The following is a 16096-nucleotide window of genomic DNA, read 5'->3' on the forward strand; positions in this document are numbered from 1 at the left end:
AGGGCTCCGTGAATGTCAGGCAACCACTTTACCCACTGACCCAACTCCCTGGCAGGTTTTTATTAATACCAACTTTATCTAGACATCTTTTAAAACCAGGCTTTTGAATATTTTCCTGGTTTCATGTTACCAGGGTCCCTCCCCTCCGTGGAATGGGAAGCTGAGTGTCTCCACTGGAAAATTCAAGGTACAGGTGCCCTGGGAAGTGCTTGAATGTTTGTCCAGATAAGTTTGGATTCAGGCCCTGTCCTTGTGGGTCCAGGGTGTCATCCCATTACTTGGACATCCTCTGACCTAGCACTGGAGGGTGGTTGGGAAAGTCCTTTTAAGAGCACAGGGAACCAAAGTGAACCACACTGTTGCCTTCAGTTAACATGGCCCAGAGGTGAAAATGATGCAGTTTCCAGGGTCTCAGGGAGCCCAGGCTGGCCTTGAATTCAGTGGCTGAGATTGGCTCTGAACTCCTGACCCTCCTGCCCTCACCTCCCAAGTGCTGGGTGGGGTTAGAGGTGTGAGCCGCCACACTCAACTTTGTTTTTTCTTTCTTTTTGGTCTTTTTGAGGCATCATTTCCTGTACCCCAGCTGGTCTGGAACTCACTATGTATACCAATCTGGCTTCGATCTCACAGAGATCCACCTGCCTTTGCCTCCCAAGTACTGGGACTAAAGGTGTGCACCACCACACCCAGCTTTTTTCTGTGTTTTAACATTTATTTATTGTGTGTGTATGTATATGTATGTAGGTGTGTGTGCTATGGCACATGTATGAAAGACAGAGGACAGTTTTCAGGAGTCTCTTCTCTCTTTCCACCTTGTGGATCCTGGAGATTGAACTCAAGTCACCTTTGCCCTCTGAGCTATCTTACCTGTCCTCACTTTATTATTTATTATTTTTATTTTATGTGTATGAGTGTATTGCTTGCATGTATTTAAGTGCACCCATGTCGAGTGCAATGCTTGTGGAGGTCAGAAGAGGGCATCGGATCCCCTGGAAATAGAGTTACAGATGGTTCTTAGCCACCATGCGGTTGCTGGGAATCGAATGGACCCAGGGTCTTCTGAGAGAGCAGCTGGTGCTCTTAACTGCTGGCTGAGTCACCTCTACAGCCCCCCAGGACCTCACTTTTAGTTGTCCTGTGATTGTGTGGGTTTGGGTTTGTGTGGAACCCAGAAGACAACTTGATTGAGGCTTCTCTTTAGGCACAGCTGACTTTTGGTTTGGTTTGGTTTGGTTTGGTTTTGAGACTCACTGATGAAGCTAGGCTTGCTGGCCTGTGAGTCCCAGGGATCTGCCCCTCTTTGTCTCCCCAGTGCTGGGATTACAAGCACACCATCATACCCCAAATTTTACATGAGTGCTGCTGGCTTTCTGAGCTCAGATCCTCATGCTTGAATGGTAAGCACTTGACCAACTGAGCTATCTCCTCCAGCTTGGCTCAGATATTTTTAACAACTTAAACTCATTAATATTACACCAGATTTTTTTTTGTGTGGGTGTGTGCTAAGGATTGAATTCAGGGCCTTACGCATGCTAAGACTGCATTCTATCACAGAGCTGCCTCTGGAGCTCACAAATCAGATTTTAACCCTCATCTATTTATTTCAAACTCTGTCAACCTTGGTCTGGGGAGGTAGCTTAGTTCGTAGAGTGCTGGCCTTGCATGCATGAAGCCCTGGATTCAGTCTCTAGTACTGAATAACGCAGATGTGGTGACCCAGGCCTGTAACACAACACCTGGGAGGTAGAGGCAGGAACATGAGAAGTTCAAGGTCATCCTCGACTATATAGTGAGTTCCAGGTCAGCCTGGATATGAGACCCTAACTCAGAATATTAAAATTAAATTAAACTAATAAAATTTGAAAAAGAAATTCAGTGACTTTGCCCCAATTTGAGACTCTTAAGCTAACCTGCTGCTTCCTGTTGGAGGCCTACCTGGGCTTGGTTTCCAGTGGCATCTGTACAGTCCAGCGCCATTTGCCTCCTGTCTGATAAGGACCAGCTCCACAGCACATAGCAAAAATTTCTTTGTCAAAAAACCCAGGCCAGGGCCGGGGCTGGTAAGATGGCTTGCATAAGTCTAGTGACCCGATTTGATCCCCAAACCCACATGGCGGAAGGAGAACCACACACAGTTTTTCAAAGAAAAATTCAGGCCGCAGTCTCCATTATGGGCAGTGCTGTGCAGGGTGGCTGTGGTAGCTTGGGCATAGGCAGTAGGTGCTGCGAGGCTCCTGCTGTTCCTAGGCTTTCACATCACTCGGACTGGTTCCCGGTGGGAGCATACAGGGTGGATACCCTGCGTGCACAGACACCACTGCGGTTCAGTCCTTCACGTAACTGGGTAAATGCAATGTACTTGTAGCATTGCTGCCAATGGCCTCAGCCCAGAGCTTCATGTGCAGTGTCTGAACAGACCAGGATTCTGAACACTTGTGCACATGCATGCTCTTCTAGATTCAACATGAGTCAATAAACACAAAGGTGTTCGTTGGAAAAATTTTTATTTTTAATTATGTGTCTTTGTCTGAGTGTGGGTATATGTCCTTGAGGACAGGTGTCCGAGGAGGCCAGGAGAGGGTGTCAGATCCCCTGGACTTGGTGGTTGTGAGCCACCATCTATGTGGGAGCTGGGATCTAAACTTGGGTCCTCTGCAAGAGTAATATGTGCTTTTAACCATTGAGCTGTTTCTCCAACCCCACTTTGTTGTTTTTAAAACATCTACAACTGTTACAATATTATTATGTTATTGTTATTGTGTGTGTCTATGATGCAGGGGTGGACATGTGCCATAATGCACATGTATGGTTAGAGGTCAACTTTGTGGGGCCAGTTTTCTCCTTCTGCCTTTATATAGGTTCCAGGATTGAAGTCAGATTGCCACACTTGAAAGACAAGCTCCCTTACCTGCTGAGCCATCTGGCCAGCTCCTTGTTTGTTTGTTTGTTTTTGTTTATTTTTGAGACAGGGTCTCCCTGTAGCCCCAGCTGGCCTGGGATTTTATTTTATTTAAAAAAATATTTTATTTATTTTTATGTTCTGTGTATGAGTGTTTTGCCTGTAGGTGCACCATGTACATGCAATACCCATGGAGGTGCATGCAGTACCCATGGAGGCCGCAAGAGGGAATCAGCTCCCTGGAACTGAAGTTAAGGATGGTTGTTAGCTGCCATTTGGGTGCTGGGAACTGAACCCAGATCTTCTGGAAGAACAGCCAATGCTCTTAACTGCTGAGCCATCTCTCCAGCCCCTCTTCTGTTTTGTTTTTTGAGACAGGATCTGATGTACCTAAGGTTGGTTTTGAACTCCTGATCCCCCTGCCTCGACCTCCTCAAGTGCTAGAATTACAAGCATTCACCACCACTCAGCCTAGAAACACTACTTACAATATTACAGCATGACATGATATATCACTATTCCATATGTGTAATAAAAAACAAAGCATAAAAATAGATGTTGAAGCCAGGCATGGTGGCACACGCCTTTAATCCCAGCACTTGGGAGACAGAGGAAGGTGAATCTCTGTGAGTTCAAGGCCAGCCTGGTCTACATAGTGAGTTACAGGACAGCTGGGGCTACAGGGAGACCCTGCTTCAAAAAGACCAAAAAATAAAAAAATAAAATAAAATAGATGTCAAAGGTAAATAACAAAAGGAGTTAGGATGGGTACTAATGTTAAATAAGTTAATATAGGTGACTGCTTCAATTCAATGATTACTTCTCATAGTAATTTGAGTGCCTGAATACTTGACTATAATTAATCTTACTAAGATATGAAAAGCATTATCAACCTAACATCCTGAATGTCATCAGCATCCTTTACATTTATTACTTTTCATTTCATTTTTATTATTCTTTTTAGATTTAAAAAGACATTTTATTGTTTTTATGTTTTGTGAGGGTACTGCCATGTGCTGCAGTGCCCTCAGAGGTCAGAAAAGGGCATCAGATTCCCCTGAAACTGGAATTATGGACAGTTGTTAGTTGCCATATGGATGCTGGCAATCGAACCCAGGTCCAATACAAGAGCAGCCAGCAACACAAACCACTGAGCCATCGCTCCAGCCCCTACTTTTTAGTTTTTTTTGAGACAGGGTCTCCCTGTAGCCACATTGGCCTGGAACTTATTATGTAGACCAGGATGGCCTAGTTCTCACAGAGATCCGCCTGTCTCTGCCTCCTGAGTGCTGGGATTAAAGGCAGGCACTACCACACCCAGCTATTTTTATTTTTGTGGAAAAAGAAATGCAGTGTAGTCTCACATACACAGTTCTGCCTGTCACAACCTTGAAGCACAGAGCACCTAATCAGGATCTGTGTGTTACCACATATGGGAGACAAAGAAACAGAACTGGACATGGGGTATAAAAGGCTAAGCTTTTCTTTGTTCAGGGACTTGCTTTACAGAAATATATCTCTCTGGGTCACTGTACAGGTACAATAAACTGCCTCCTGTTTGTTTTAGCCTTTGGGGTCCTGTTTTCCTCTACTCTAGGCCTGCAATATGGCAGTTCTCTCCTTCCACCATGTGAGTCCTGGGGATTGAACTCAGGTTGTCAGGCTTGAAGGCAAGCACCCTTACCTGATGAGCCATCTCGTCTGCCCATCACCAGCATCCTTTGATGTTGAAATGATTTTCTGATTTTTCTTCTGCTTCATTCCCACGTGGGGTCCCACCTGACTATCCCATCTGGTGGCAATGACTGGCAGTGGTCCTGACTGGTTTCTGTTAACAGCTGTCATGTGAGTGGACAAATCTGCCTGCTTATAATAGAACATTTCAGAGAGAAAGGTCACAGCATTTTGTAATCCTGCACTTTCTCTTAATGTGTGTCTAAGCTGTTATTTACAACTGTAATTGCATATTAAAGACAAATGTTTTTGGATGATTATAAGAACAGTATCAAAAGAACTATTTATTTATTAGACTAAAAAATTCTTGTACAAGAGCAAGTGTTCTTAACCACTCAGCCATCTTTCCAGTGCCAATTTATTTATTTTATTTTATTTATTTATTTGTTTAATTTTTTTTTCTTTTTGAGACAGTGTCTTGATGTAGTCCCAGCTGGCCTGGAACTTGATATATAGACCAGGCTCGCCATGATCTCACAGAGATAACACCTGCCTCTGCCTTCTGAGTGCTGGGATTAAGAAGTACTCCACCACATCTGCCTCAATTTATTTAGTTATTTTCAAAAATGTTTATTTATTTTTACTTTTTGAGTGTTTTTCCTAAATGTATGTACCATGTAACCACGGTGTGCAATGCCTACAGAGGCCAGAAGAGGGCACTGGATCTCCTGTAACTGGAGTTATGGACCATTGTTAGCTGCCACGTGGGTGCTGGGAACCCAATGTAGATCTTCTGCAAGACCATCTCCCCAACCCCCAGTTTATTTATTTGTAATCCAGCACCTCATATGGGCAAGAGCTCTACCATGAGTTCCCTCACTAGACCAGCAATTTGTTTAACAATCTCAGATATTGTAGGAATGACTTTAATAAAATGGACATAATCTGAACTAATTAATGTCTTTTAATTAACCTTTGCAAACTCAAGAACTTTGTGTCTTGTGACACAACCTCAATATGGTACTCTAGCCAAAAGATAATGAATGAATGTGGGTATGCCTGAGAAATAGCATAATCAAAGCACTGAAAGACAGTACACCCATCTCCACTGTACACAGTGAAGACTGGGAAGGATGCTTGATCTTGGGTGAATGAAATAGTCTAGTACTAGGAATGAAAAGGCAGGATGCTCTCTCTATTAAGATAAGGGTGGAATCAAACTTGTACTTCCCCAACTGAAGCAGAAGAAACCATTCTGAATAAATTCATGAGTGGGGCCTGACACAGTTCCAGAGAGAGAGTTCCAGACACAATTCCAGGAGACTGACGGTTCTAAGAGATATCTGGGGGAATGAGTGTCCTATGAGTTCCAGCTTACTCTTAAAAACTAAATTTAAGCCAGGCATGGTGGCGCACACCTTTAATCCCAGCACTCAGGAGGCAGAGGCAGGTAGATCTTTATGAGTTCAAGGCCAGCCTGGTCTACATAGTGAGTTCCAGGACAGCTGGGGCTACAAGGAAACCCTGTCTCAAAAAGAAAAAAAGCCCCAAAAACCTAAATTTAAGAGTCGGGCTTTTTGTTCAGGTAATTGTAATATTACTGTCATAGTAACATCCCAAAATGTGAACATTTATAAACTGATTAGGAACAAACAAATGAAAACAGGGTTTCTGCTCTAGCTTCTTTCTTCATTGCTGTGACAAAACACTCTGACCACCACCAACTTGGGGAGGAAAGGGTTTGTCTTACATCTCCCAGGTCATAGTTCATCAGGGAGCCCAAGGTAGGAACTCAGGGCAGAAACCTGGAGGCAGGAGCTGGAGCACGGGCTATGGAGGAACACTGCTTACTGCCTGCTCCCCTGGCCCCTGCTCAGCCTGCTTTCTTATGCAACACAGGCCCACCTGTCCAGGGGCAGCACCACCCACAGTGGGTTGGGCCCTCCCATATCACTCAACAATCAAGAAGGTACCCCACAGACATGGCCACAGGCCAGTCCTATGGAAGAAATTCCCCGGTTGAGGCTCCCTCAACCCAGGTGTGTCAAGTTGACATTAGAGCTCTCTAGCACCATTTCTGTAGGCCAGGCTGTCCTGGAAACTACGATTCTCTGACCTCAGCCTCCTGAGTGCTGAGAATGCTGGTGGGTACCACAGCACCCCGCTTGAAAATAAATTGTGTTTGAAAGGAAGGATGGTGGAGTGCTTTTCTTGTTGCTCTGGCAAAATATCTGACAAAAGCAACAGAAAAAAGCATTTATGTTGCCCACAGTTCAAGGATACAGCCCACCATGGTGGGGAAGTCAAGGTGGCAGGAACATAAGGCAGCTGGACGCATGGCTTCTACAGTCAGGAACCAGAGAGAGGTGAATCTGGTGCTCAGCTTGCCTCCTTTGGATTGGTCTGGAACCCTAGCCCTAGCTCATGGAATGATGCCATCCATATTTAGGGTGGGTCATCTCCCCCTTCAACTCAATCTTCAAACTCCGTCACAGACATGCCCCAAGGTTTGTCTCCTAGGGGATTTTACATTCCATCAAGCTGACAAAATTAGCTGTCACAGAAGTGAGGCGAGATTGAATTGGGGGTGTATTAGTCACTTTTCTGCTGCTGTGATAGAAACACTGACCCAAGCAATTTATAGAAGGAAGAGTTTATTCGAGCTTATGGTTCCAGGCGAATTATAGTTTGTCATGGCAGGGAGGCATGGTGGCTAGAGGTGGCTGGAGCAGGAGCAGCAGAAGATAAGTTCTCATGTCATCACACAGTAAGCAAGAGAGTGACTGGAGATTCTGCAAGGCTTAAGAACTCTCTAAGCCCAACCCCAGTGACGTGCTTCCTCCAGGATAGCCACACCTTCTAAAACCTCCCTAAACAGCGCCATCATCTGGGGACAAAATGTCCAAACACTTGGAGCCTATGGGGGACATTTTCATTCAAACCACCACAGGGGTCCATCCCGGGGTTGGGACCAAATGTCTGCAGGGACATCCAGTGCTTACCAAAGTTGGGGCTCTCTGATAGACAGGCTTTCCATCTTCCAGAGGAGGAGAGGCTTAGAGGGTGAAAGAGGCATTTATTGGGAGACTCCTAAAGGTCTGAAAGCTCAGGAGAGGACTTGCTAAAGACAGGGAAAAGCATTTCAAGTGTGTGCATGTAAGCCTAGACCATGCTCAGCTGAAGAGTATGTAAGAGAGACGGGGATGAGGAGATGCAGCAGTGTGAACAGTCAGGGTAAAGTGGCAGAAGACACTCCATTTTGTCCTGGGCCAAGATTTAGTCCTGAATCTAGTTTATGCCTGCTTTTGGCATTCTTTCCAGTCACTAACATGCCCTAGGCTGCTGCAAAACATCGAGGGCCTTTCCCTGATCCTGACCAAAGCATGAAGGAATAATAAAGAATAACTCCAAAATGTATAACAACAGCAATTTCTGTGTATAACCAAAACAACTGGTGTGGCAAGGCCTCTCTGACCTCCATGCCTTCCAAACCGGAGGGAAATCAGTTAAAAAACCTAGTGAAAAATACACATACAAATACCTGAACACGAGTGCATGTGAGTACCCGAAGGCTATATAACAAGGCGCACAGTGCCAGACCAGAGAAACCTCCCTTCCAGTTGTTGGTCAGGGTGGTCCAAGAGACTCCTCAAATAACACAGGCTATTGCCACAGCCTCTGATTTTCTTCCAGAGATTGAAGGTAAGACCCTATTGCTGAAGACAGGATGTACTTTGGACACAGGACTTGGAGCAATGGAGCTGGAACTGACCTGGAAGCCTCCTCCCTGAAGGCTAGCTCTCATAGTTTTGGAAAATAATATGCGAGCTGCTAAGGGAGAGAATCAATCAATGGTCCAACCCCAACTTTAAAGCCTAATAACCACAATGACTAGCACAGCAAACTATCTCTATGGGTGCACTATCTTGGGGGTAATCAATACCTATCTAACTGAAGCTCACTCAATGGGGGGGAACTTGTGGATAGCTTTAGTTGTCAACTTGACACACCTGGGTAGAGGGAGCCTCAACTGGTGAATTGCCTCCATTGGACTGGCCTGTGGCCATGTCTGTGGGGCATCTTCTTGATTATTGAGTGATATGTAAGGGCCCAGCCCGCTGAGGGTGGTACCACCCTTAGGCAGGTGGGCCTGTGTTCTATAAGAAAGAAGGCTGAAGCTGGGCATGGTGGCGCACGCCTTTAGTCCCAGCACTCGGAGGCAGAGGCAGGTGGATCTCTGTGAGTTCAAGGCCAGCCTGGTCTACACAGTGAGTTCTAGGCCAGCTGGGGCTACAGGGAGACCCTGTCTCAAAAAGACCGAAAAAAGAAAGAAAGAAAAGAAAGCAGGCTGAGCAGGGGCCAGGGGAGCAAGCCAGTATGCAGTGTTCCTCCATGGCCTGTGCTCCAGCTCCTACCTCCAGGTTCCTGTTCTGAGTTCCTACCTTGGGCTCCCTTGGGTTCCCTGATAAACTGTGACCTGGGAGATGTAAGACAAGTAAACCCTTTCCTCCCCAAGTTGTTAGTGGTCAGAGTGTTTTGTCACAGCAATTGAGAAACTAGAACAGAACTCCTGTGTGGCACTGTAAACACAGCCAAATACACATGGCTGGAGAGGTCACAGACCCTAGGGAAAACCCTACATCTGTCACATTCCTAGACAAATGTAATTTCTTACTGTATGCTAAATATTGATCCTTATATTTCAGACAAGTATCCATATACCACTCATCAAAAAGCTTCTTTTTGCAACAGATGGAGACTATTACAGAGATCCATAACTGGCCACACACAGAGAATAAGTGTCTGTGAGATGCCCACCCTAAGTGACACATCTACAATGGAACTACTACACCTAAGGGTCACAAAACATAGTGGAACAGGGGGTAGAGGGAACACTAATACATCTATGAACTCACACCAGTGAAGCTTCCTCATGCAACAGAGGGTGATGAACACAGGAGGCCACGACTGGCCAAAGTGTAGAAAATGAGAGACTGCAGAGTGTGTGTCCCTGGATGGGACTCCTATATTAAACCTCACCCACCTAAGACTGAGGGACAACTGTGGAAGTGGGGGCAGAGGATTGTAAGAACCATAGGGAGTGCATGAACATAAAAAAACAGTCTTCCAAACTTCTGGGAACTTCTCATATGGACTTACAGCAATGGTGACAGCATGCACAAGACCCATGCAGACTCCATTAGACAAAAACCCAGCATAGAACTGGGGAAATGGGCTGGTGGTCCCAACCTTAGCCAAGGAACTTTTTGCAGCTGATCACTGCTGGGAGAGGGAGAGTTGATCTTTTTTAAGGGAGTCATGCTAGAAAGGCTGAACAGGCTCCAGTGGATGAACTCATACTGAGGGACAGGTGAGGACACAAACTTGACTCAGTATGCCTTAACATACATGACAGAATGCATGAAATCCAGTGGGCAGGCTATGGGGGGCTGTACATTGGGGAGGGGGGTCTAAATATTATTAAGATGTATTATATGAAATGCACAAAATTCAATGACTATATATTGAAAAAAACCAAACAGAAACAGAAACAAAAGGCGTTATGTGGGTAAGGAACAAAGATGCATGTAGTCCTCAAATTTTCACCAGAGCTACAACGTTTTCTTATTTCGTCCTAGAAATATTCTATCCTATAGAAGCCCACTACTGTGTGGATGATCTTATTTTGTTAACAAAAATGTAATTATGAACATACAAATATTTGTTTAATATAAATCTTCATCTTGCTTTTTTTTAAAAAGATTTATTTAATTATTGAGAAAGGGTCTCACTGTGTAGCCCTGACTGGCCTAGAACTTGCTATGTAGACCAGGCTAACTTGGAACTCACAGAGATCTGCCTGCCTCTGCCTCCCAAGTGCTGGGATTAAAGCCATGCACTACCACATCTGGTCCTAGATTTAACAGTCATCTTAGGTGAGTCTCTCCCGGTAGTGTGACCACAACTGAAGAAATACCGTCCTAGGGCCCTTGAGATGGCTCAGTGGGTAAAGGTGCTTGTTGCCAAGTCTGCCAACCTGAATTTGATCCCCCAAACTCACATGGTAGAAGGAGAGAATCAACACTTGCAAGTTGTCTTCTGACCTCCATATGTGTACAATGGCATGTGCACACACACACACACACACACACACAATCAATTTTAAAAAATAGTGTTCCAGGTATAAGAATGAAATGGCTAATCAATCATCAGCTATGTTTTAGGAGCATTCCCTTTAAGGATAAAAACAAACAAATGGGAGGGTGGGGGGCAGGGTGGAGGAGAGAGGTTGTATACAAAGACTCTGACCAGCTTTAAAGAGAACAAAATTTATTTAGTTACAGGTCAATAAAAACCACTTGAATATGAGAAGGAAAGACTACAAAGCACGTGCCGTAAGTACACAATGCACCCTTGAGAAGAGAGCGAGCACTAGAGAAATGATGCAGGTAGGAACAGAAACAGGAACATTGGTGGCCATGGTCATCTTTTACAGACTCTGTCATTTCAGGACCACGGGGACCTCTGAAGCCCTGGAAGCTACCACACTCACAGCACAGTACGTCCACAGACAGCAATCCCACAACCAGAACCGTCTACAACGTGGGTGCAGTTCAAGCTGGGTCACTGGATGGAAAGTTCCTATTTCTGATGCCAGCCAGCAGCATGAGCATCTACTGTTACTGGTTTTAGCACCACTCAGTACTTACAATTGCATCCTGTTCACTGATGTTGCAGACAACAAACATAACAAAGTAATGTAGTCTTAAAAGCAATCACATTTTCAATCCAACCCTAATTGTATGGTAAATACATATACACATATGCATATAGATATATTCACCATAAAATAACTATCACTGTCTCAGCTTTTAAGGTTACACTTATTAAAGCAGAGAGCTACCTTCTTTAGTTGTGCTGAAGGTGTTAACGACAGGTGTAGCAAATAGGTCGTTGTGTTGAACCCAATGGAGTAGATGTGCAATGGATGGTCTGTAATAACTTCCTGGCAATTCTGAAGTCACTGGTAATAGCAGGTGAGTATGTTAGCCACACCTATTCGGCTCTTTCCTGTCAGCTGCCTTTCATTATTGATGCTTTGGCTGTTTGACTGTACAACCCCTCCATTAGACATTATAGAGCAAGAAATCATGTGGACAAAGCAGAAGGAAACACTCCACTTGATCACCTCTTAACAGCCCGAAAGTGCTGGTTGCAGTCTAACCAAACCTGCTGACTGAAACTGGACTTTGGGTTGCACTCTGCAATTCTCGTTCCCAGCATTCCTGTCTCTAACACCAAGGGTAACTGAGAATGAACTATATTCACTTCAGTTAAATTTGACCCAAGGCACTGGCCATGACATTAAAGAATATTTGTATGATAAGCAAATTGTGAAGTAGAAATTTGTTTTTTTTTTTTGTGGTGCTGGGGATGCATCCTAGGACCTTGCACATGCCGGGCAGGTGCTCTAACCACTGAGCTGCATCCCCAAACCTACAAGTAGAAATTTAAGTAGCTGTAAGATATGTGTATACAAGTAAGGCAGCCAGAAATTTCAAAATGATTCTGCAGTCAGCTTAGAAAAATAGACATCTCAGCTAAGGAAGGGAACTATTGGATGTCCCAGATCACAGACATCTTTGTGTAGGAAATCTATGAAAAGAGCTATTTTGAAACTGCTCCAAGTTTAGGGACGTGAATGATGTGGACAGGAGGCAGCAGAGCTGGGCTGTTTGTAGACCCACCCCTGCCCCCAGTGTCAGGTGCACTGCCAGATACAAGGGCGGTCCACTCACAGCCCTCACAGCTCGACTATACTTTAAAATTTTATTTACTGTTATCGTGTGCGTGCATGGTGTGTGCTTGTGGGAGTAACACCCATGGGACGGCTCATATACAGAGATCTGAGAGCAATTTTGTGCCGTTAGTTCTTTCTTTCCACCTTTGCATGAGTTCTGGGGATTGAACTCAGGTCATCAGGCTTTTCCAGCAAATGCTGTTATCTGCTGAGCCATCTCGCCAGTCCTGGAAGTTTGACTCTAGCCTGGGATTAGCCATATGCTTTACAAGTGACAACTTTGGACTCTACATGTTACCTCAGCAATTAGTTTTCTGTTATACTTTCAGGGCAAGAAAACGTCAGGGAAATGGTTCAGTCTAAGAAAGAGCCCAGTGGTATGAATGAGCATGTCTGCAGGGCAGCTCTTGATCCAGTGTTACCTGTACAGCACAGCCTCTGCTAAGGACATCCATCGTTCACGCACTGCACTTGTTAAAGATCTGTCTCCAGATTCCGTTTATTGCTGAATTTATCTTTTATGACTGGAAAGCTGAACTAGAAATGAAGGAGGTTTGTACTTCTTAGTTGCAGAATCTTTTCATAAAATTGTAAACTGTTTTTTGAGAATGTACTAAATGGTGTTACTTTTGAAATGACAGCCTGCCTTTTTATGACACTGGAGGATCAATAACTTCCTGTAAGAATTCATTTATGAAGTCCAGTCATACGTTTGTGCTTGGAACCTGTGTATCTAGATGCTTTTGTGGAAATACACAGATGATTTGAACTCATTTTACAAAGAAGTAGTTGAGTGGCAAAACTTTCATTCCATCTGGTCATCCACTGGGACTAGGGACCAGAGAGAGGAGATGAAGTGGGAGGGGAATGGGAAAGGGAGGGGGGAGGGGGAGGGGGACAGAGGAGGGGAAGGGAGGAAGAGGGAGACTGAGGCTTTTTTCTGCTTTTTTGACTGTGAACGTCTGATATTCCTGCTTCTACCATATGAATACTGGGCTTACTTGGCTCCAAAGTGGGTTTTTTCCCCCTTTTATTTTAGTTTTTTAAGATTAAAAAATGATTTGTTTACTTTTATTTGTTCAAGTGTCTCGATTGCTTATATGTATGCTGGTATGTATGTAGTACCCCAGAAGACGGAAAGAGGGAGACAGAACCACCATGTGGGTGCTGGGAATCGAACCCAGGTCCTCTGGAAGAACAGTAAGAGCTCTTAACCCCTGAGCTACCTCTCCAGCTCTTTTAAAACATTGTGAAATATTTATTTTAGCTTAGGCATGTGAGTGTTTTGCTTGCATGTATGTAAGTGCACCATGTACATGCAGTGTCCTTGGAGGTCAGAAGATGGCATCAGATCCCCTGGAACTGGAGTTATGGAAAGCTGTTAGCTGGCATGTGGGTGCTGAGAACTGAACCTGGGTCCTATGAAAGAGCAGTCAGTCCTCTTAACCACTGAGACATCTCCCCAGTCCATGAAAGTGGTTTTTATAAGGGCATCTGTATCAGCTATTTAATCAATGATAAACAGCATCATCTCTGAAATTTGTATAGTCCCTAATCCCTTCCCATTACCTCTAGCTTAGACAGGAGGCTGTGTTGTTTACAATGAAGTGATGAGTCAGGCATGGTGGCACATGCCTTTAGTCCCAGCACTCAGGAGGCAGAGGCAGGAAGATCTCTATGAGATCAAGGCTTGCCTGGTCTACATAGTGAGTTCCAGGCCATTTGGGGCTACAGGGAGACCCTGTTTGAAAAAACAAAATACAAACAAAGTAAAAGAAAACCCCAAAATGACAAACGAAGTGATGACACGGCATTTACAGGAGATGCTGCCGGTTTTCCTCTAAGCACTCCTCTAGCAACCTGGTGAGGTTCACACAAGAAGAAAGTCTCACAAAGCTCACTGGAAATGCTACACAATGCTAAACATGTGCACCGTCTATGCATTTTCTTCTGGATTGTTCTATCATCTGAATACAAGGTTGAATGAGTAAAAAGAGTATTCCTACCATGTAAAGCAGACCACATACATAAAAGGAAAAATCGTATTTTTGTGTGATGTCAAAGATCCATCCTACAAAACAAAGAGAATATATTTAGTGTAACATCAAACTCAAAGACATAAACCAGATATTTATTGCTACTACATAATATTTTTTTAAAAATAGGAATTTGGGCTAAGGATGTAACTGAGTGGTAGAGCGCTTGCCTAGCATGCACAAAATCCTAAGATCAGTCTCCAGAACTACACACACACACACACACACACACACACACACACACACACACAAACAAATTTTCCTTTGTGGTGCTGGGGATAGAACCCAGGACCTTGTGCATGCTAGGCAAACACCATACTACTGAGCCACACTGACAGGCCTCATTTACAAGTAAAAAAAGAAAAAAGGATTTAGTTGTATTTTATGAGCCTATTGCCTGCATGCATAGGAGTATTATGCTTGTATACCACATGTATGCATTGTCCATGAAGGGGGCCAGAAGAGGGTGTCAGAGCCCCTGGAACTGGAGTTACAATTGGTTGTGAGCAGCCGTGTGGGTGCTGGGAACCAAACCTGAGTCCTTTGCAAGTGCCCCTAACCACTGGGCTCTCCAGCCTTACTTTTTTTTTTTTTTTGGATACAAGGTCTCATACATTCAAGGCTGGCCTCAAAATCACTATGGTTTTTATTTTGTTTTGCTTTTTAGTTTTTCTGAGACAGGTTTTCATGTAGTCCAGGTTGGCCTTGAACTCTTGATCCTTCTGCTTCAATATCTAAAGTATTGGGATTACTGGTGAGAGTCACCATGCCCAGTATATATAGTACTGGGGAATGAACCCAGGGCTTTGTGGCAAGCCCTCTACAAACTAAGCCACAAGCACTGTACCAACTAACCCTCATCCTTGCCTACTCATTAGTTCCTTTTTTTTAAGTGACTTTTTTGAGACAGGGCCTCACTATATAGCTTTGGCTGGCCTGAATCTTGAAATGTAGACCGGGCTGGTTTTGAATTCATAGAGATCCACCTGCATCTGCCTCCCAAGTGCTGGGATTTTTATTTATTTATTTATTTATTTATTTATTTATTTATTTATTTTTTTGGTCTTTTTGAGACAGGGTCTCCCTGTGGCTCCAGCTGACCTGGAACTCGCTATGTAGACCAGGCTGGCCTTGAACTCACAGAGATCCGCCTGCCTCTACCTCCTGAGTGCTGGGATTAAAGTGTGCCCCAACACCGACTAAGTGCTGGGATTTTTAAGAGCATGCTGGAGAAAACAATGCTTCTGGTGCCCAGTTCATCTGTTCTATGGGCTCCCAGGGCAGGGGTGATTGCTCAGTGTCCTCAGGTTAACTTGTAGGCCAGACAGTTGCGGCAGTAAAGAGTGGAGCTAGCGATTTCTCCTGGTCATGAGTTTAAACACCAAGACTGTCAAAATTGGTTTGTGAAGAGTCTAGTGTGCATCAAAGAGGATGAATAAAAGACATTTAAACTTTGTTCATTACGAAGTGTTTGAATGTAAACACATGCTTTCGAACAAAAAGTCCAGCTTTTATAAAATCCATTATTTACAGCTATAAAACATGATTTGTACTTAAATTTTTATTTTAATTTACAATAAAAACATTTAAAATGTACATATGTATATATATATATATATATATATATACATATATACATATATGTATATATAATTAAAATGAGTAATAAATGTTTTTGAAGTGTAA

The 16096-nt window shown here is 43.9% G+C and overlaps 1 protein-coding gene across 1 annotated transcript in view; it reads right to left on the bottom strand.

The window, feature by feature from the left end:
- Positions 1 to 14097: 14097 nt before the first annotated feature.
- Slc16a14 (solute carrier family 16 member 14) overlaps positions 14098 to 16096 on the bottom strand; it is a 30705-nt gene continuing 28706 nt past the window's right edge. Inside the window, exon 5 of the mRNA XM_008844469.3 lies at positions 14098 to 14445. Within this exon, the coding sequence (XP_008842691.1) occupies positions 14294 to 14445 (152 nt within the window). The 3' untranslated portion in view covers positions 14098 to 14293. The remainder of the gene's footprint in view (positions 14446 to 16096) is intronic.

This window comes from Nannospalax galili, unplaced genomic scaffold, assembly GCF_000622305.1.
Source record: "Nannospalax galili isolate Female #2095 unplaced genomic scaffold, S.galili_v1.0 scaffold220, whole genome shotgun sequence".
NCBI lineage: Eukaryota > Metazoa > Chordata > Mammalia > Rodentia > Spalacidae > Nannospalax > Nannospalax galili.